This window comes from Petaurus breviceps, unplaced genomic scaffold (assembly GCF_028583685.1).
Source record: "Petaurus breviceps papuanus isolate PSGF00001 unplaced genomic scaffold, PetGlider_PUasm1.0 175, whole genome shotgun sequence".
Lineage (NCBI taxonomy): Eukaryota > Metazoa > Chordata > Mammalia > Diprotodontia > Petauridae > Petaurus > Petaurus breviceps.
This window is the reverse complement of record NW_027185764.1, coordinates 41,075,811-41,098,273: the sequence shown is the minus strand read 5'-3', so window position 1 is coordinate 41,098,273 and position 22,463 is coordinate 41,075,811. Positions and strand designations below refer to the sequence as shown.

General features: G+C 35.7%; 1 protein-coding gene across 2 annotated transcripts in view; it reads left to right on the top strand.

Annotated features, from left to right (window-relative positions):
- Positions 1–19,273, top strand: part of TMEM161B (transmembrane protein 161B) — a 116,781-nt gene extending 97,508 nt beyond the window's left edge. For both annotated transcript variants that reach the window (XM_069085071.1, XM_069085072.1), the window contains 3 exons: positions 5,267–5,441; positions 6,517–6,613; positions 8,738–19,273. In XM_069085071.1, the coding sequence (XP_068941172.1) occupies positions 5,267–5,441; positions 6,517–6,613; positions 8,738–9,015 (550 nt within the window). In that variant the 3' untranslated portion in view covers positions 9,016–19,273. The remainder of the gene's footprint in view (positions 1–5,266; positions 5,442–6,516; positions 6,614–8,737) is intronic.
- The last annotated feature ends 3,190 nt before the right edge of the window (positions 19,274–22,463 follow it).

Genomic DNA, 22,463 nt, shown 5'->3' with positions numbered 1-22,463 from the left:
ATGCAATCTTCTCCCAAGTTCTAGTAAAAGAAGGAGATGGGAGGAAGGGTAGTAGTATGTCAGTTTCCTCTTCAACTGTGTTTTTAAATTGTAAGGAAGACATTGTCACAGCAGAAGATATGGGACCTTACCCTTTATTCTCTCTTTCCCTTTCTCAGCCTCTATCTCCATATCATTGTTTCTTGACCCCAGCTTCCCAAACATTGCAAGTGAAACTAAACTCTCACCTCTGTTTCCACCCCTGATTGACTTTCTCCAACTGTCAGACAGTTCCATTAAGTAATTAGACAGACAGTAAGGTTTATTTAAAATTCACAGCCCACATGGTAGATTGTGAAAGGACCCAGGCAGGCAGCCTATCAATCAAGAATGCAGGGTGGTGGAGGAAGTAAGTGACAGATTTCTCTTCTGTCATATAGGCACAATAATTTCTAGGAAGTCCTTTGTTTGCAATTAAGAACAAAATTGGTTGTAATGTAGATTCAACCCTGAAATAGATTCAAATATTTATGTATTCATTTGGTAACAGCATTAATTATTTAAGTAAACCAAGTCCATATGCCTTTATGAGGAAATCCAGAAGGCGGCACTGTGACGACAAAAAAAAAAGCCACTGTACAAGCACATGTGTGATTGTATACATGCATGTCAGTACACACTGTACGAGTACTGTGTGATTATATACATACATGTCACACGTGTGTATGGGTGTGGTGTGTGTAAAATGTGTGTTTTTAATACTTCCAAGTTCTCAGGAATGAATGATTGATAGAGGATTTGGTTGCCTTAATTCACCATACCTCTCCATCCTATACCTAGCTGGGGCTCTTGAGATGTAGTGCAGAATCAATTTAAAAACTGCTTACTGAATATTTATTAATAATGGTTAAGCAGCATGATACAGTAGGAAAGAGCATTAGATTTGGCATCAAGAATACCCAGGTTCACGACTTAGCTCTGCTACTTCGTACCTTTGTAAATTTTAGCCAAGTCCCTTAATCACTGGCCTCAGTTTCTTCATCTATAAAATGGAGTAGATTAGGGTAGGTGATCTCTGAAGATGCTCTAGCTCTAAACCATGAAACTGTATAATACTGCATCATCTCATTTGATCCTCTTCTGAAGCAGTGGTGTCAAACTTAAATAGAAATGGATCCCTGATGGCCAGCATGTTGACTTGTAAAACCACAAATTGACATTATCTGTATTGTTATCTACAGATTGTATTTTTGTTTATTTTATTAAACATTCTAGTCTGGTAAGGCCTCAGGGGCTTGTGTGTCTGGCCTGCAGGCCTCCAGTTTGACACTCCTGCTGTAAACAACCCTATCAGGTAAATGATGCAAATACTCCTATCCTCATTTTGCTGATTAGCAAAGTGCACTCTGTAAAGAGGTTAAATGACATGTCCAAGTGGTTGAAGCAGGCCGTGGACCCAGATCTTCTGCCTTCCAAATCCAGTTCTCTTTTCCACTGTATCATACTGCTACCTCAGTGGATGATTTGCTCTGGGTCCACATTTTTCGGATCTCTAAATTAGGTTATATAAACCATATGACTATATGCAAGACCTCAGACTTTAGTATTCTTCTGGACTCTTCAGTTAAAAAAGAAAGTCCATATTTTTGGGGCAGCTAGGTGGCACAGTAGATAGAATGCTGGGCCTGGAGTGAGGAAGAGTCATCTTCCTGAGTTCAAATCTGGCCTCAGACACTAGCTGTGTGACCCTGGGCAAGTCACTTAACCCTGTTTGCCTTAGTTCCTCATCTGTAAAATGAGCTGTCTTTGCCAAGTAAACCTCAAATGGGGTCATGGAGAGTCAGACACAGCCCAACACCATTTTCTAATTATCTTCTAGCATTGCCTTTATGTACACTGCCTCTCTCCTCTACTTCCTGTCATAATCAACACACTTTTTAAAATCATTTTTCATTATGAACATAGTAAACGTCGACACCATCATTTCAGTGTATTGAGTCCAGAAAAAAAGCTATTTGAAGTTATAAACAATAACTTTTCTGTGTTCTTCCACTACACTTAATCTCATTGTCTTTCTTTATCTCATTTTGTCTGACCTATAGACCAGCTGATCTGTCCTCTCTACTCTTTCACTTTCTCTCAATCCGCTGACATTTGATGACTGTAATCTTTTTTTTCTAGCCACTCTACGTTAGTCTCCACCAATAATCTCTGATTATTTTTTCTCCACAAATACACTACCTTTTGTAGGAGGAATGAATAAGCAACTGAGAAAATGTGTTCATAAGTTTCTGTCTTATCAACTTTGTTTTCAGCCTACCCCATTCCATGCCCTAAGGAAGAAGTTACTGAGTTTAAAAAAAAAAATTATTACAAGTGTGTTTATTGTGTCATTTTTGCAGAGACTTTCATTTTTTGTACATTTTTGGGTTTTAATTTATTGGTTTATACTTGATTTGCCCTGAAGCACTTTGAAAACCTTGAGAAAGTCTCAGAAAATAGAATGAGATGAATCAAACACAGGTATAGTCCAGCATGATTCTACTAACTGAGGTTAGTTAGGTCCTTTCTAGCCCCCCACTTTGTATTGATTATGTGATTCTACTTAATTATGAGAGCCAGTTTAATTTCAGTTGACCCTCATGAATTAGGATTCACTTTATCAGATATGACCCTAGTCCTAAATCTGAAGCATTCCAGGTTCTAAGAAGCTTGGGAAAACCAGATAAATTAGGACCCAAGCATTTAAGTTCTTCTAACCCAGCAGCTCTCAAACTTTTTGGTCCTGACCACTTTATACTATTACAATTTTTTGAGCATCACCTCCAAAGAGCTTCTTTTTATGTGGATTCTGTCTATCAATATTTACCATATTAGAAATATACATGCTTGGGGCGGCCAGGTAGCACAGCGAGTAAGAGCACCGGCTCCAGTGTCGGGATGACCTGGGTATCGAATCCAGGCTCCAGCACTTAGCACCACACCCAGAAATAACTGGCCGTGTAACCTTGATCAAGTTACTTAACCCCGATTGCTCATAAAAAAAAAAAAAGAAATATACATGCTTGATATTATTGTGATTAGTAGTTTTGATCTCAGAGACCCTTTAAAAGAGGCTTATGGATCCTGGGACCACACTTTGAGAAAAGCTATTTGGAACCATCCTAGAGCTATATTTCTGTTGTGTTCATATCAGTTGAAAATCTACCTCCCCTTCCTCTGAACCCCCTACAGAGGAAGAACACCAAGATTATGTTGTGGTTTCCAGAGTCCTTGGGAAAAGGTTGATTCAGAATTATTCTGAGCTTCTAAAAGATGCTGCTGGCCAGAAGTAGGCTTTCAAAAATGTAGCAAATGAGACTCTTCTGATGCATGAATTACTAGAATACTAGATGACTCCACAATGAAATCCAAACTTGCTCAAAAGAGATTTCCATAGTAGAAAACTAAAATGGATGAAAGACCCACTTAATTTCAAATTATGACATTCATTAGATAGACTATTAAGTTAGTTCATCAGTACGTGTATATCTTAGATTGGCAGTGCAAATGGAAGATGAGCTGAGCCTAGAATTGAGTAAGTAATAAAAGGACTTTGAGCTTAATTGCTTTGGAAAATTACATAGTATTTTCAAAGATCCTAAGTTTCAGAAGTCCTTTGTTTTAACACCAATATTTTCTCAGTAAATATATAGGCTGGAAATTGACTATCTCAGAAAAATAAAATTTCATTTGACCCAGACACATTGTAAGCTTTATTACATTAATCACAGTGACTTGAGCATAAGAAGTATCACAAAGGACATCATCATCAAGGGTATGTATGATTGGAAAAGATAGTAGTCCATCTGTGTGATAAATAGCTTCATTGTGGCTCTGCTATTCAAATACATAAACGGATCCATTATCATAACCCATCTATACCTGCTCATTATATTTCTTCCCATAAGTTTAACACGGTGATTCTTCCCAGTGTACTGGGGGTCTTCCTCACTTCCTCTTGACATCTTGAAGAAACCGGTGGAACACATGCTCTATCCACCACTGATCTTGCTATGTGACCAGCCCATATCATTTCTTATTGCATATTTCTTTCATGACATCCTTTACTTATTCCTCTAGTGATTCCTATTTGTTATGTGTTGAAGTCTGCTCTCCACCACACATTTCTCCACTGCCCTCTGAGGATATTAATTTTTAATTCCTAAGAGACAGTTTTGTTCTATGATTCACAGACATACAATACCTCCAATAGAATACTGTTATTTAAAATTGACTTTGGTTTCTCGAATGTTTGGAATTATTAAAGGACCTTTGCAGTTTCCCTAAAACAATCTAGCCTCCTCTCTTTTTCCTTTTTTATTCTAGGTCCAAATTGTTCTTCATTTGCAGTGTCTGTCCAGATCAACATTGATGAATTCTATACGTTGTCCAGCTAATAATCATAATTAAAACAATAGTTGTTCTTCATTTATTTGATTTTTCTTATGAGTGTTGTTGGGTCAGAATCTTTGGATTGGATCTTTGCCAGGAAGCTCTGCGGTGTTCCAACTAGCAGTCTGTTGTCCACAAATGGAAACATCCAGAGGACCTTTATTAATATACATAAAATTTAACGAAAAACTTTTACAATGTTGGGTAAACACTACCTTCCACCCTTGATAGTTTATAGAAGGACATGGACAAGAAGTGCATAGAATGAGAAAGTGTGGTTGGGCTGCATGAATGGAGGGAATATGAGCCCTAATGAAACCACAGATCCACTGAAGTAAAAGTAGACTAAGGTCAATGAAGGGGCACACATGGGAGATAGAAGAGGCCAGGAGGCCTCAATACCCATGTTAGCTGACTCCTCTCCCAGGTTAAGCCAGCTTGAGTCAGTCATATACTCATGTTTCCTACCCCTACCCCCCCCCAACCTTGCTTAATATAATGTTAAATTATATTGGAATATTGGTAGTGTTTTACAAGAGGAAAAAACACAGAGTAGGCTACATATTGAAGATCTGGAATGCAACCCTCAAGAGCTTTTTTCATTTGAGATCATGAAATCCTGATGTTGAGGTGATAAAATCACACTTTAGAGCCGTTCTCTTTCCAGTGTCTAACTTGAGTATCTCTGGTCAATTAAGAGAAGCCCATTACAGAGGATTTTGCTGCAGAATGTTAAGGTTCTGCTGGCTTCTGTGTTTTCCCTTCTCCTTAGGGTCCATGTGTTCAGGTATGCACAATGAAAAGTAACTCCACTGACCTTTGACAACACTTTATCACCTTGTTTAATCTGCAGAATGACAGAAACGACATTTGATACTGTGCGACTGTGGTTGATAATCCTGCTGTGTGCTCTGAGGTTGGCTCTGATGCGCAATCACCTGCAAGCTTACCTCAACTTAGCCCAGAAGTGTGTGGATCAGATGAAGAAGGAAGCTGGCCGGATAAGTACCGTCGATTTACAGAAAATGGTAAATATTTTGAAGGAATGAGGCAATCTTCTTGTTACCAAGAAAATAGCATTCAATTAACTTATTACAACACTAATCCTATCCCATAGGTTGATTTTCTTTTGGATATATGCAACAGAATTCAATTCAGCAGGCATTATTAAATTTACTAAATGCCTTATGTGTGCCAAGCCCTGGGCAAGGCACTGGCAACGCAAAGACAAAGGCTAAGCAGTCCCTGATCTTAAGGAGCCTGCCTTCTATCAGGAGAAAATAATGTACACAAATTACTAAATTTTACACACACACACACCATAAAAAATACAGTCTCTTTTGGGGAGAAGACATCTGGAGAGATCAAGAGAGGCCTTTGACTGGGGGGAGGGGTACCACTAAGGGGGGAAGGGGTTTCATCACCCTGTCCCAAATTTTATCTTCACTTTTCTTGTCCCGTGATTGTCCCAGGACAATCTATTTCCTTTACCTTTATAGAGATGGACAATGGAGGCATCCTTGAACTCCTGGGGGATAACGTCTTGCCACATAACCCAGAAAATTTCAGTCAGCTTTTGTATGAGCAGTGGACACCCCCCTCTGTAAATCTCAGCTGGAAAAGAATCAGCACCGGGTGCTTTGCTATGTGAAAGGAGCCTAATGGCATTCTAAACCTTTTTTTCAGTTGGAACTTCAGCTAGGGAGGGATTGACTTTAACCTGAGGTAAATGGTCTTTGGCCTCAGCATTGATTGATGATGGTCTCTTGTGAACTATGGAAGTGTTCACACAGTAAGTACTTAGTAAAATGCTTACTGATTGTCAGCTAATTGAAATGTTATTTGTAAGGGAAATAGAATAGCCCAAAAGTAAGTTATGAGAAAACCAGACAACAGCATCTTCAAAGTCATCTTGCTGTATCAATCATGAAATAGGAACTTAATTTAAGTCTGATCTCATTCATGTCAGGCACAGATGCTTTATCCAATTGAAACTCCTGTGATTATGTGCAATTGTAATATTGTGAAAATTGTAAGTTTAGTCTGATAGTTACATTGAGGTTCTTGGTATCTTGAGTCACTCAAGATTCTTGTTGTTTTCAGGTGGCGAGAGTATTTTATTACCTTTGTGTAATCGCACTGCAGTACGTGGCACCTTTGGTCATGCTGCTCCATACAACCCTCCTTTTGAAAACGCTAGGTACGTATGCCTCGGTCACATTTTTTCTATTTACCGTACCTGTGTTGGATTCATAGCACACTGATATGTAAAACATGAAGAGTGGGAGTGCTCTTAGGCACCCATCTCAAAAAGCCCTGTATCCTAAAAAGCAGGAATAGCATAAAAAAATTTCAACTGCTTGTCTTCAAAAACTCAAGATCATGAAGTTTTGAAGTTTCTTGCCTAACTTCTTATTCTCTGTGCTTTGTGTTTTTATCTTTAAGAAGAGTATCAGGGCGGCCAGGTAGCACAGCAAGTAAGAGCACCGGCTCCAGTGTCAGGATGACCTGGAGATCGAATCCCGGGCTCAGACACTTAGCACCCACCCAGAAACACCTGGCCATGAAACCTTGAGCAAGTTACTTAACCCCAATTGCTTAGGGGCAGCCAGGTGGCTCAGCGAGTAAGAGCACCAGCTTCAGTGTCGGGATGACCTGGATCAAATTCGGGCTCAGATACTCAGCACCACACCCAGAAATAACTGGCCGTGTAACCTTGAGCAAGTTACTTAACCCCGATTGCTTTAAAAAAAAAAAAAAAGAAGAGTATCAACCACCTATTAATTCTTTGATTTTAAATTAGTTCATTTGTCAAACTCTATTACATATTGTTCATCTCAGTTTGTATGTTGCAAGAGGATAGGTCTCTTAAAAACTCATTACTAGAATTAAGTTGCTATTAATGTTTTTAAAAGTTTAACAATGTTCCACCAATACTTTCACTCTACAGAATGTTTATTTGAACTAAGTTATTAGCTTAATTGTCTCTCATTTGTATACTTCATTCTAAAAAAATTTCTGATGAGAGAATTAGAATTCAGCACCAAAAAGTGTGAAATCTCCCTAGTATCATGTCCTCTTGGCTTGATTCAAGATTGAAAACCATTTATCTGACAGCTTCATCAGGAGGTGTGTTTGGAGAGACCAAAAGAAGCTATAAGTGCAGTGTGAATGGGTTTAATAGATAACCTGGGAAATCTAGGTGTATGATATAGAGAAGAGAGAGTTGTAAACATAAAACTAAGAGTGTATGATGAAAACGTTCTCAAAATTATTATTAGGCTCTAGCATTGACATTGCTAATTACTTTTTTAATGTTATTATGATACTGAGAGTTTATCATAGAATAGTGAGAACATTTAAGAAGCCACCTAATCTGTCCTCTGCCTTGTGTGTTCTAGCTAAGCTATGATTGGTTAACTCTGAAGAGTCATAGTTTTGTGCTCAGTCAGTAAGACCTAGCTTCAAGTCTGCTTCTGCTGTATACTAGCTAGTATACTCTGGTTAAGTCACTTAATGTACTGTGATTTTTGTCATCTGAAATGGGAAGGGTAGTGCCTGTGGTGCCTGTTTCATAGGGTTGTCATGAAGGCCAAATACAATAATAAAAACAAGTTGTTTTTCAAGCCATAAAATACAACAAATATTAGTAACCAGCATCATTATTATTATGGGCATTCCCTTCATTAAGAAAATATATCGGGGTGGCCAGGTGGCTCAGCGAGTAAGAGCACCAGCCCCAGTGTCGGGATGACCTGGGGATGGAATCCGGGCTCAGACACTTAGTACCATACCCAGAAACAACTGGCTGTGTAACCTTGAGCAAGATACTTAACCCCAATTGCTTTAAATATATATATCTTTTATTATCTTACCATATTTTAGTTTCCAGAAGATCAGAGTATCCTAGACTCAGAGCTGGAAAAGACCTCAGAGGTCATCTCAGTCTAGTCCTCTCATTTTATAAATGAAGAAATTGAAAAAGTTTCAAGAGTTTGAAGAGATTAAGTGACTTGCACTATGCTGATTAGAAATCCATTCAGAAATAGTTATTTTTTGTATGTTTTACTTCCAAGGTCAGATTGTATGTAGTCTTGTCATTTACTCAGGTTCAATAACAATTTTTATCACAAGCATGTTACCGATTCCTCTTTGTTTTAATTTTATGTTCCACATTGAGTAATAATCTGATGGCCTGGTAATTTTTGTTGTTCTTAATTGCAGAGTTTGTCCAGAGAATTTTGAGATTCATGTCTCACTTTAAAAATCAAGACTTTTTGAACATGTTCCATTCATGTTTCATTTGTTGACTTGGATTTTACAGGTAATCATTCCTGGGGAATTTATTCTGAGTCTAGCTCTGACTCTCTGGTGGAGAGCCATCCATTCTCTGGTTCTGTTCACTCTGAATTACCATCTGCTGATGAAAAAATGAAGGTAACTGTTACCCAGATAACTATGGCGCTGGGCAGCCTAAAGACCATCTTTACTCCTCTGCTCTTCCGAGGGCTCTTGTCATTTCTGACCTGGTGGATTGCTGCTTGTCTTTTTGCCACAAGCCTTTTTGGACTTTTCTACCACCAGTACCTAACTGTGGCATGAACTAATCAGCTAACAAAGACGATGACAGCAAAAGATAGTGAAGGCAACCTTGTTCGCAGTCCATGTGCCTTTGAAGAAAGGGCTGAGGAAAATCAGAAGGAAGCAGAAAGACTGAAGAAAAATACATATCATCCAACTAGCTTCTTTTTTTTAATTCTTCCTCTGTCTTCTCAGGGTGAATTGATGTTTTAATGTTTAAAATCACCAGTTGGTTTGTTCATTTTGTTATGTAAATAGTAGGTGAGTAACTGTTCAATCGTGGTAGTGGAATTGTGACTTTTTTCTTTATATAGATAAATATATATACACATGTGTATGTATACATATGTGTGTATATGTGTGTGCATGTGTGTATATACATGCACATACATACCCATTTACTGACGTAAGAAGGCTATTTAAATGCTTGTGATGCCTTGGTTTACAGTAACACCCAACTGTTATTGATATTTTGTTTATGACTTCAGTCATTGTCTGATCCCTTTTAATGGTATTAAGGTACTGGTAATATTAATGGTGGCTACCAAGAGAACAATCTTGAAACTGAGCCATACTTGGGGGGAGACAAGGGGAAAAAATAAACTTCTGTTGGAGCTGTCTTAGTTGCTCTTCCAGATGAATAACAGCAACTACAACAAATCCAGCAGGAAAGAAGAAACAGCTGCTGTATATTACAGCAAAGGAAGCTGTAGCGTATTTTAATTTAATGGAGATGTAAGTGCATATTATCAGCAAGCTTTGCTGCCTGAGCATAGCAGGACTTGTTATTTTAAAATGTACATTGTCTCAATCTCTGCAGTTCTTCAAAACAGCAACAATAAATGGCCATATGAACAATTGCTTTCAGCAGCTTGCTGCTAAGATTGGATCTCACAAATTTGAGTGGGCCTCAATTTCTTTTTTTTTATATTATTGGACAAATTTATCTTAAAACACTATAAAAATATTTATTGACACTGATCAAACTTAAAAATACCTTTTGTCCTGCTGAATTCATATATGTATTGTACATATTATATATTAAGTATATAATATATTGGAGTGATAAGAGATGAACAGAGAAATCTTATTTTAAGTTGCTGATTGTATATCAAAAAGGTGATTGAATGGAGGTACATATGTGTTTAGAAGTTTCAGGCTTTTTGAATGAAAATTAAAAGTCATTTTTGAAAGTTCAGAAAGCTGTTGATTTGTACTGCCTTATGACACTTTAGATTTTTAAAAATGTTTGGCACTTCTTAGTTGAAAACTCCACTCATATGTTGTAGTTCTTACTCTGTCATTTCTTATGTTCCCCAGAGTAAAAGCTTCAGAACCCTTTATATATTATAATCAGTAATGAAAATTTCATTTGAATCTTTATAAATCAAATCTTCCTAAAAGAAATAAGAACTTTTGGAAATGGCTTATCCTGTAGTTTCAGAAGCAAGAAATAGTCAAATATTTGAAATAGATTTTAATTCAATTAGGTTGTTTTGTTTTCTAATATACACTTACAGACATATGAACATGATAAATGTGTACATTTAAAATTTTAAATTCAGAGTTCGAAATTTAAAGATTTATGTGGGGTGTAACTATAAAGTAATGTGGTTAATTTTTAAAAGAACTTAGACATCCAAATAAGAGTTATCACTCCTGGCAGCAACCAAGGCAGATCGTCTGTTCCAGCAGTGCTGCCACTGCTCAGATTATTTCTGTAGTTCATTTTTTTGGAATAGTCATCAGAGCCTGTGGTATATTTATTCTCAGTGGTGTTAAAGTTTTCACCTTTATGAGTGACTTTGATTTTGGAAATAGCCAAAGGTCATTTAGAGCTAAGTCTGATGGATAAAGTACATAATCAACCCTGGGTAGTACTGTTTGGGTCCATAGTAAGATATAACTAAGTAAGTAGTGAAATTGATTTACCTGTGTATTTTATAAAGCGCTCCTAAAGCCAGTTCCCACTGGAGAGTTCCAAAATTGTTCTTTGAGGGCTATCAGTATTGGTGACATAAGCGTGTAGCCTCTCCAGGTTATGCAGAAGGAACATTTATTTAGTTGTTTAACTTCTTACATTTGGTAAAATACCGTCCTATTATTGTATAGTCATGTCTCCCATCTGCCTTTCTAAATGTCATGGATTTAGGGATAATTCCTTATGTTTGTTGAACTAAACTGCCATATTTATGATGTGTGTGTGTATGTGTGTAAATAAGGAATTGTGTTTGAATAGTTCTGAATTAAGTGGGCATAAGTCAAATTTGTTGTTGCTTTTATAATTTTAGATTTTTACCAAAGGCTGTCCTCTTCAGTGTTTTAAAATCTTTGCTATGGAATAAAGTACAGAAAGAAGATAAGATCTATTCCTAAATTGAAAGAAACTACATTTCATATAACTTCCTCATTTCAGATGGATACCTGTAATTCAAAAAATATACTGATGGTTTATTTTAAAACCTATTTTGTATCAAATTTCTAAGCCACAAATTTTGCACAGTGTGCAAATTACTTCAAGTGATAGATATCTCTTCAGTTGTAAAATAAATTCTTGAAGAAGAGTTTTTTGAGAGTAGATAAGGATAATGATTGCTAACTAGAATGTTTTCAAGGGCTTGTAGCAAGCAATATAGCTTTATGGGTGCAAATGCATACATGTGCACCCGTGTGTGTGTGTGTGTGTGTGTGTGTGTGTGTGTGTGTGTGTGTGTTTAAAGAAGCTTGGTACTTCAGAGTTTACCAAATTGTTCTTTCTGGAACTTTGTTTGTTTGATTATTCCAAAACTTAAACAGAGTTAATGCACACTATTAGATTATTCAAAATTTCCTGGTTTAATCTGCCCTTTTTTTCACCTCTACTAGACATTTTTCTCAGTTACATGCTGAGTGGGGAAATTATTTTTTAGATAATTCAGTTGTGTGTTACTTATTGAGTAGAAACACTTAAAATCCTTCATTGTAAAACTTAATGAAGTTTTCCCCACAATTGTCCCCCCAAATTGCAACAAATACATGACAGATGTCCATATAAATGGAAAATGATCCATTTTTCATTTCTGGTGCTAATCAACAATAAAATGATTAGCAGCATTTCTTCCTGGCTTACCAGGAAAAAAAAATTAATTAGTGAAATTGATAGGTCTAGGGAAAAGGAAATAGTATTCATTATGATGCTGTAATTATAATACAAAAGAAAATATTTTGTTCTTGTAAATGAAAGGTTAAATTCTCTACATCTAAATATAGAATTTTAACATTTTCTGAAATCATCTAGTCTCTCAATCTGGTAGACTTTTTGACACCATCTCATAATTGAAAATTTTTTGTTATGGTTTGTAGCTCTGCTCAGCAGAGTAAAACTAAGTGATTTTTGAATGTGGATCATCCAGTGTCTTCATGGAGCTTTAGTTGGCTTAAAGAATCAGATCCAACCAAACTTATGATCCCAGTGCTTGAACTCAGTCACAAATAGTGACACAGTTGCAGCTTCTTACTCCCACTCATCTCATTATGTCTGTACTCTGGCTTTATAACTGAGCTAGTCATACACCTGGAGAATGGTGATGAGAAGGCTCAACAGGTCCTAGAGCTACAATCTTTCACTCCTTTTCTTCAAAGAAATCAATGGTTTCCCTTTATTCTTGCCCGTTTCTGTCCTTTAAAAAAAAGAGGATAAAAGTAGTTTTTATATATTTGATATGATCCAACTGTTGTTCTCTTTGCTACAAAAGACTTTTAAGTTGGGCAAGGGAAAGAAAAGAGACAGCATTTAGAAGGCAGGAGACTAGTTGGACCCTGTGTGATTTTCCTTGGGCAAGATGTTGAATCTTTTGGCCAACTGCAAATCTGATATGAGTTTATCTGATTTGATATTAACTTGAAGGAATATATATGTATAGTAATAATTTATATTTAGAGATGGCTGTTGACCATACTTCTTAATGAGCATTTATTGAGTACTACTTGAAAATGATGATATACCGATCTTCTTATAGTCACAAGTATTTTTTACCAAAAATAATTATTTTGGGGTAATCTGAGATTGCTGCTTGACATCTGTATTAAGCACATAGTCATAGAATTTAACTGACAGTGAAAGAAATGGCTAATACAAAAGAAAATATTTACCATATTATTGAACAAAAATGTATATTCTCCCCTTGAACACTCCCTTCCCTTAAAAAGGCGTGTAAGAAGTTGAACATTTGGAATACATTTTCACTGAATCCATTTCAGTTTAATTCAACTGACTTTTGGGAGGGGAGGGGGCAAGGCAGTAGGGTTAAGTGACTTGCCCCAGGTCACACAGCTAGTAATTGTGTCAAGTGTCTGAGATTGGATTTGAACTCAGGTCCTCCTGACACATGGTCTGTGCTCTATTCACTGTGCCACCTAGCTGCGCCCCAACTGGCATTTATTAAGCACCTATTAAGTTCACTGTGGGATAAAAAAGATAGAAACAAAATACATCTGCCCTCATGGAGCTTACGTTCTTTTGGGGTTACCAGGGGAACACAGATTTGTGTTTATATCCTCTGTACCTAGTTTGGTGCTTTGCACTTAGTAAATACTTAACAAATGTTGACTGTTGGATTAAATAAGGTAATCAGAGGAGGGAAGAGATAGCACTTAGATAGTACTGGGTTGATTAGGATTATGGTTGAGGTATTTGACTTCAGCTTTGTAGAAAGCTAAGAATTGATTCTTAGGGGCCTGTCATATGCTATTCAGGTTAATTGAAATGCTATTTAATTTTTTGTTATGTATATTTGGGTTGCCTATTTCGAACTATATAACTTGACTTTGGCAAAAACAAACTCTTTGTCTCTTTTTCTTCATCTGCAAGATAATCTCTTATCAGACAAATGAGCTTGTACCTTGTAGGGAAGAATCTATGCCAACAAGAAAGTCTGAGACTAAGACAGCCTCTATGCCATGTTTTCTTCTTAAATTCATTCAGTTAAGCTAACAGGTTAAAGGCTTACCTGGGTTCTAGGCATTAAGGATGCAAAGATGAAAAAAGAATCAACTCCTTCTGTCAAGGAACTTACATTCTAATGGGGGATTCATGGTTATTGGGATGATTTTTCGGTTAAAGAAGTAGAGGATTTGAAATTAGAAAATTTTAACTCAATTAAAATTGTTCAAGTGACAGTAAACACTCTAGTGTGAGGGAGTTAATTTCCCGTTTTCTCAAGCATTAACAAAATCCTTAGATATTGTATAGCATTCGTGAATTTTATTCAAGGGATGGAATGTCCTTAATTTTCTTTTTACTTTAAAAGAAAAGTATAATGCTTTATTGAGAGTCATAGGGGAAGAAATTAATATTACTACTTTCCTGTATCACTCGGCCATGGTTTGACTGGTACCATTAGTTATCTTCTGTAGCTGCTGCATCATACCAATGAAACTGTCTTTATTTCTCCCTCCCCACCCCCCACCCCCCATCCTGCTGTTTTTACTGTGAAACACAGTGGTTAGTGTTTTCTTGTCAGAATCCTTAGTAGCAGCAAGTCAGGGCATAAACTGGAACATCTGATTCTAAAATTTCCTTTACCTCCTCTAGAAACATCCTCATGCCACCAATTGCCTGCTAGTAAGGAGACAGGTTTTGGGGGAAGTAATTAGAAGAGGCTAGGCAGGGGTGGGGAACCTGCAGCCTCAAGGCGAACTGGCTTCAGTCAAGGGGTCACACTTGAGGACCTAGAGTGCCCACATGTTCCCCACCCCTGGGCTATATTAGTTGATGGAGGAACCTAGACTCCTGTTTTCTTATGAGCCTTGGAGAGCCTAATGTGGATACCAAGGGAAGTGATAACTTCCAGTTTTCTCATGAATAAGTTAGAATCTATTAGTTTATCCTCTCTTAAATATACATCATCTCTGTCAGTCAAAAGAAACTATCAAGTATTCTGTGTGCTACAATCTGTATATTCTTTTCCTTCTTTTCTGGGTTTAAGTTAAGAAAACATAATGAGCCATATGTATACATAGCTAATTATTTTCAGGGTATAAATTATGATTCTTGAAAGGTATGTTAACTCTGTCTGGATAGTAGAATTTAAGTTAGTGAATAACTACCCCATAGTAATAGTACCCAAGTGGCTGGAAACTTAATTCACCACTCAAACACTCTAGATTACATGATGAAATTTCTTACTCATCTTTGGAATATGAACTGATGTTTATTGAACTTCATATTCTAACTGATGATATAAGTTCAAATTATTAGAATCCAAAAGTTATATCAATGATGCATATATCGTCATTATTTATGTCTTGTCTGTAGGATGAATGTATCTGTTCCTTGTATTATCTATGCAATAGTGGCAAATCAGATGGATGACTTACATTATCAGTTAAATTCCCAGAGGCTATTTTAGTGGCATAGAAAGAGTGGCGCCCATATATCTGGTACCTTGGCATTTGCCACATCAGTTTTGCCATGTGCTAGCAAACTCGAGCTATTAAATCTGCTAACCCACGCAAGAATTCTACAAAGTCTGAAACATGAAGGTAACATAATGTATTATAACTGCCCAGAGTTCCTATACATTAATTGGAATATATTGCTTAATTTAAATTCAATTCAAAAATGTTAAGTACGTGTTAGATGCAAGGATTTATTCCCTTGTATCAAAAATGACTTTTTAAAAAATCTTTCCTCCAAAATATGGGGAGAGGGAGGGATTTTTGTATACATAAAAATTCCTTTTAAGCTATGTGTAAAGAACAGTGGGGCTGATAATTGCCATTTTATCTAAAAATAACTAGTAGTATACAGTACCAACTCCCTTAGAAGCAAGAAACATGATTCAACATTATGGCAAATCTTTCAAAATGTATATTTGTTATGAAATAGACAAATGACAGTATTACTTAAGTCTCAGTCATTTAAACTTTTTAAGGCTTTAAGTTTGAAAATAGGGTGCATGGCATGATATTCTATATGCACTGCTAAGGATATTGGGAATAAATAGAAATGTATAGTCAGGAAGATTGTTTTCTTTAAGAAGATTCTTCTGAACTCACTTTGTTCCCCTCTACTTTTATTCTTAAATGTTAATGTTTTCTGTTTTGTGTATTTTACAGTAAAACAGGATTTCTAATTCTTTTCTATGAAGAAAACAAATGTGACTTTTTATTAAAAAATGCCAAAACATAGAAAATCAAACTAGTTTGACTTACTTTTTTAAAATAATTGTGCTATTGAGAGTAAAATCAGTAATGGTTACATGTATTTGCACTTATTCTTTAAATATTGGTTGTTATATTTCTTTCCTCTTCTGTAACAGGTGGTTGCATTTTAAAAGATCTCTTGAAGCTCAATTAGAGGAAATGAAGTTTGCAATTTTTCTATCTTTAGGGGAATATAAATATCAGTTTTAAAATTCATCCAGCTTTTATTATTATTTAGAATATTCTTTAGTTTCACAAGGAGACAGAAATGCCTCACGTCCTCAAAGTTATTTCACTGTAGAATGCTGCTTTATTCTACTGATAATAAAGATACTTAGCATTATCAAGAGAAAAAAAAACTTTTCTACTTGCTTTTTTTTAGCAACAAACTTTATATTGGAACAAATGTTTGGTTGTCTATATCCACATATATAGGCACACTACATTTCTTTCACATATCCTTTGTAAAGTTTGTTGTTAACAGTATGCTTAGAGAATTATAAACCAATGCTCTCAATTAATTTTTACCGTTCTTTATAACATGTTACTTTTCTGTAGCTGATTTTTATGGCATTCAAAACTCTGGGTATTCAATTTTGTATATATACTTGTGAGTGAGGATAAATTCAAAGGATGTAAATATCATTTTTCACCAGTCATATGCCTCATGTGAACACCTCCTGTTCTTAACATTTTATCTCACACTTTGAAAGTATGTCTTTATTAACAAGATATAAATTATAGAATTTTCCATCAGAGACAGGAATCTTTAAAGTTCCAATTTACTTTATAATTCACAAAAAAATGCTTTTAAAATGCTTGTTTTTGTATAAACTAAGTATTTAGATTTAAAGTTACATTTCAGTAGTTTTGGGACTACTATTGGGTACATTTAAATTAATGTTGAATTTCTTATAACGTTATCCATAAATTTAAACAACTAGCAAGAGGAAAATGAATAATTACTCTCCTCAGTGACATCTAAATATGCCATATATTTCAATATAATCACTGGGCTGGGGGAGGGAATACGGGGGAGATTCTCTCTTGTTCCTAAAGCTATTGACATTATTGGTTATCATCAGTGGTGCTTGCTAAGAAGTTGTACATCTATGCTACTTACTGCATTACAGTAACCCACAGTTTGTCAGGAGCCGTTAATATCTGTCATAAAGAAAAAAGGCAATTTGTAGGACATCATTTAAAAAAAAACTTACAACAGTATTGTAAATAGTGCATATTTTAAAAAAAAATACCATCTCATCTTCAGAATAAACCATAACAATGTTAAGGTGCTTCAATATTTTAAACTCCCAATTTTACTTCACAGAGGACCAAAAAGAAAATATCTTCAAACTTTTAGCCATGGCAAAAGCAGAAGCCATTTTTGCTGTATTATATTCCATAGGATTTTGGAATCAAAACATATTTGGCAAATAGAAGCCTTATGCTTGCCCATTTCATTTAACATTGTACATTTTGGTGGGACAATACAGGCAAAGCTTTATTAATAACCTGCCATTGACAGTACATTCTTACTGTCCAGAGAAAATAACATTTTTTAAGTTCTTTTGTTTGCTGTTGTAATTCATCCACTCCAAAAACATCTTTTCTTTCACTCTCATATTTGTCAGAGAGATGACTTGAGAAAAAGGAGAAACATAGATGATTTTGTAACCTGTTCTATTGAAACAGCTTTCTACAGCAATGGGTATGTTGTTTTTTAATTAAGTTTATACCATTAGTTTCTGAATTGAAAGCAGATAGTTTGGGTTTACATACATGGTAGAAAATTTATTCCAAGATCATTACTGGCCTTTACTTTTGGTCAAATTGATTAGTAGCATCTGACATTGTGAACTAGTCAGAAATGCGAACTTTTGCAATTTGCAGTGAGGATACTATCTTCTAAGTAAATTGCCAGTTGGTTTGACTGAAAGTCATTAAAACTTGGATGTTCATACTTTCATGCCAACATGGGTGCAGACAGTATCACAGACAATACAGTAGATTGAAATGAGAATAATTATTGTAAAGTGGTTTTTATATGTGTAAGTCATATGAACGACTGTTGAATTTGGAAGTTTTATTTTTTTAAGAATTAGAATTTTTGTTATTTAATTTACTACACACAGTGACTCAACAGAAAAAAGTATGGTTCATACTTATACATGGATAATTCAAAGATTTGGTCATTTTGCATGTAAAGAATTAAATATATGTGTAAACTATATGTTTAAATTAAAATAATAAGAGTATGCACCAAAGGAAGCACTCCTTATAAAGAAGCCTTATAGTGTCTTGTGCTTTACAAACTAAAATGAAATGTCATTAGTAATTAGTGTATTAATGTAATGATGGGGCAGGGGAAATGTATCCGTACAAAGCTACTGTATAACCATTTTGTTATTTTCTTGCACCATGTGTAGGAAGGTGCATTGTCTTTATTGCTGCTAATGTTTTATTTAAGAGATTTTTTAAAAAGCTTTTTATCCTCTTACTTGATAGATATGTGCATGTCATTAAAAAAAACTAATGATTTTGAGACTGATGAATAACTTGCTGATTTAAACTTTTTAAAAAGATATTTTGCCAAGTAAAGAAAAACTGTGAGATTTTATTGAAAAAATGATTTGTGATTTAGGTGTTTTTTTTTTCCTAATGCTCCGGATAATTTATTTTAAAAAAATTTTTCCCTTTGGAAAATTCTTAAGCACAAATTAAATATTGATTTTTTAAAAAGTTTTAAAGGGAACATACTTGTTTCCAAAATGACTATAAATAATCATGATTTGAAAGAAGTTCCTTTTTTCAAACTGGTTGTAATCATGTCTAGATACTGTGAAATGCAGTCAAATGCAGAGGAAGTTATTATAAACAGTGTCTGTAGTTTCAAAAGAAAAGAAATACTTTCCCACCATCAGTTTTTGTATCTTCCCTTTCCATCACTGTAATAATAGAAACTTTGTTGTTTCTGTTCCTTTACCCTTGCATGTGATATAATCCATTAAATTGTTTTTACATAGTGCTGCCTGAATCAGAAATACAGCAACTTTGAAACCAAAGATCAATAAAAATATTCCCCCCTCCCCCATGTACTGATTGTTGTATATCTTGTCCGTCTGAAATAATTTTTAAATTGCTACTTCTTGGCTTTACAAATCAAGAGCAAAATATGAGTGACTTTCCAAACATGTTTCTTCATTCCTTAAAGGTTTAGTCTAGATAGTGACCTGGTAGGTGTAATGCCATGCACAGAAGCTTTCCAGAAGAATGCTACTGTGAACAGCTTTTAAGGTTCTGATTACACAGTATAGTGATCACTCTATTCCATAACAAATGAAAACAAAACTTTAGCAGAAAATCAAGGTACAGCATTCACAATATTACAACTTATCACAGAAAATCACAATATAATATTCACAGCATAGTCTCAAAGTACAATAGTCCAAGTTTTCCGTTCATGGGGCAACTAAGTTAACTCAAATCAGTCACTTATCAGTAGTCTCAAAGTACAATAGTCAAAAGTCTTCTACTCTTGGGGCAAAGTCTTGATTAACTCAATCAGCCACTTAGTCGGCAATCAATTACTAAGTGCCATACACAAAACCCTCCACCCTTTAGGTCACTAGTAAACTATAATTCCATAATTACTCAGTACCCAAGGAGAGGTCTTTTCATCTTGACTTGGGGCCTGTTCTTGGATTCCCTGGATCCCCATCCATGGTCCCAGATTCTACCTGGATTCATTAGACTGTCACCTGGGTTCAATGGCAGACAGCTCCTAGTTCCTTGTCCAGCTCCCTGGGTAGGTCCGGCTCTACACTGAAGTTCACAGGGTCTGGTCCATGTCAGATCCCTCACCATTTCCACTCCAGGGAATTCAAGGCTCAACCAAGCCACAAACAAACAAAGTCTCAGCATCCCAGTCATGCCTCCTCAGTCACCTGGGCTCCTGGCTCCTGGCTCCAGGCTCCTGGGATCCTGCTCAGAAGAAGCTCCACCACTACAAGTTCTCAGAAAATTCTGGCTCAGTTCTCCATTCTGTCTTCTGTAGCTGCTCTGCCACAAGATATGGTCTCAAGAAAATTCTGACTGTGCCTCTCTGGGGCTTTTCCTTATATACAGCATTAGCTTCCTGTTTCAGCCAACCCCTTCCTGTTACATCAATTCATACCTTCTGTTTCCCCCACAGAGGCTTGATCAGTTACTAAGTGCTAAGTACCTGCTATTTTTGCCAACACGAAGGGATCTTCAAATTCAAAATTACATTACCATTACAGTAGGTTGTTGTCCTTCATTCTCAAGCAAGACCAAAATGGCATCTCTATGCTAGAGTCAATTTACAGTTTGTCTCTCTGTGGCTGATCCCACCAATACAAGCTCAGGATATTCCACCACAGGTTGGGCACAAATAGTCCACGTGAATATTTGGGGTGGAATCTCTAAATTTATGCAACTTGTGTTTCTTTTGAGAGGTATTGACCTGGGAGGGACCATGATACATGCTGTGTTTCAAAGCTTTGTGCTTTTAAATTGCCTGTCACTTAGCACTAGAAGACTTCAGAAGATACCTTTTGATTAGAAGATAGTTCTTTTGATTACATGTATATAGCATTTCAAATAGTGTAGTTTACTGGACTTCAGTACCAATATATAATTACCATCCACAAAGTAATTGTTGTATGGCACTTGCCATAACAAAATGATTTTCTTTGATGCTTAATAATCCTCAGAATTAAGGGGTATGTATATGATTCTATGCACATTTCATGGCACTGGTCTCATCGATATTCTTCAGAATTTAAAGAAGCTTTGATATGCTATTAAAGTTAATTCCCTGGGTTATATTATCCCAGAGAGCACTGAAGCATTTTCTCAAGACTTATAAAGGTAGCCTTTACTTTAGCAGTAGGGAAATTGAGCTATGTCTCAACTCTAACTTATATTTAGGTTTCTGATATAGTGAGTAACTAATGAACTCACCTTCAAGTTATGGAATTTAGGCATCCAGAGAAAATGCATTTTTATACACATAACAAAGATACTGAAACTAAGGAATTAATAGCATGAATATTTTGGTTTTAGAGTAACTTTTCATGTGGACATGAGTTTTAGAAATTACATTCCACTCAGTAAGACACTAACTTTCAATTTTACCCACAGGTTTCATTGCTTGGATTTTCGTTGAACCTCTGTATATGTAATTGTTCTGCTCCATCATTATTCCAGTGTGAAAGATTTATTAGCATATTACAATAAATGTGTACAATATAACCCTCAAAAGGTCTGGAAGAAAAAATGCTCAAAGTAATTGAAAATAAATTTTAAAAGTTAATCCAACTAAATACATTTTAAAAGGAAATGGGTGTGCTTTTTTATCTGAACGTTGTGAGAATTCATGTACTCAATAATATTCATCTGTAGTAATGGTATTAGTGAGGATACTTTCTATTGATAAGCATTGTTAGAAGTTTCATAATCAGGAGTAAAAACCATTTAGGGGGCATGTCAGTCTTTCAGAATTATTGTCAAATGTGCCAATAAGCAAAATTGATATTTTAAGTGGGTTAGAGTTGAGAGAGATAAGAGACAAGAGGCTTGTTGGCAGTTAGACCATTTCTGTAACAGAATGAACACTGTTTCCTGAAAGAAGTGATGAAAAATCCCAAAAGAAAATATTTTGGTGTCAGTATTTAACTCATGAATTGATACTGGATTCTTCAGAGTTTCAAGGAACACGATGAATTAAAAGTCACTGAGCACTAGAAAGGATGGCTGGGGTCACCACTATGGGACAAAGAAAGGGAAGATAATTGTAAGGAGACAAATACTTGACAATTTTGCATGATTTCCCTCCAACTGAGTAGGTACACACTACTATTTTATCTAATGCTTGCAAAGTCATTTCCACTTACCATGATTTATAAAGAACTGCTTCCTGGTTTGTTTGTTTTCCTCACATAATTGACTTTGCTTTATTCTTGGGGATTCTTTTTTTTTTTCAATTTTCAAATGCTTTATTAACTTCTGATTTACATCATTCATTTCCGCCAGATTTTGACTTGGCAAATTTTCTCCCCGTTTTTCCCCAACCCACTGCCCCAAAATAGCAATCGCATAGGATATCCCTTCCTCCAATCTGCTCTCTCCAATATCTTCTCCTATGCCCACTTTGACTTTTCCAGTAGGGCATGGTGGATCTTTATGCCCCAGTGCATGTATAGCTTATTTCCCAATTACATGTAAAATAGTATTAATAATAGAATATATATATATATAAG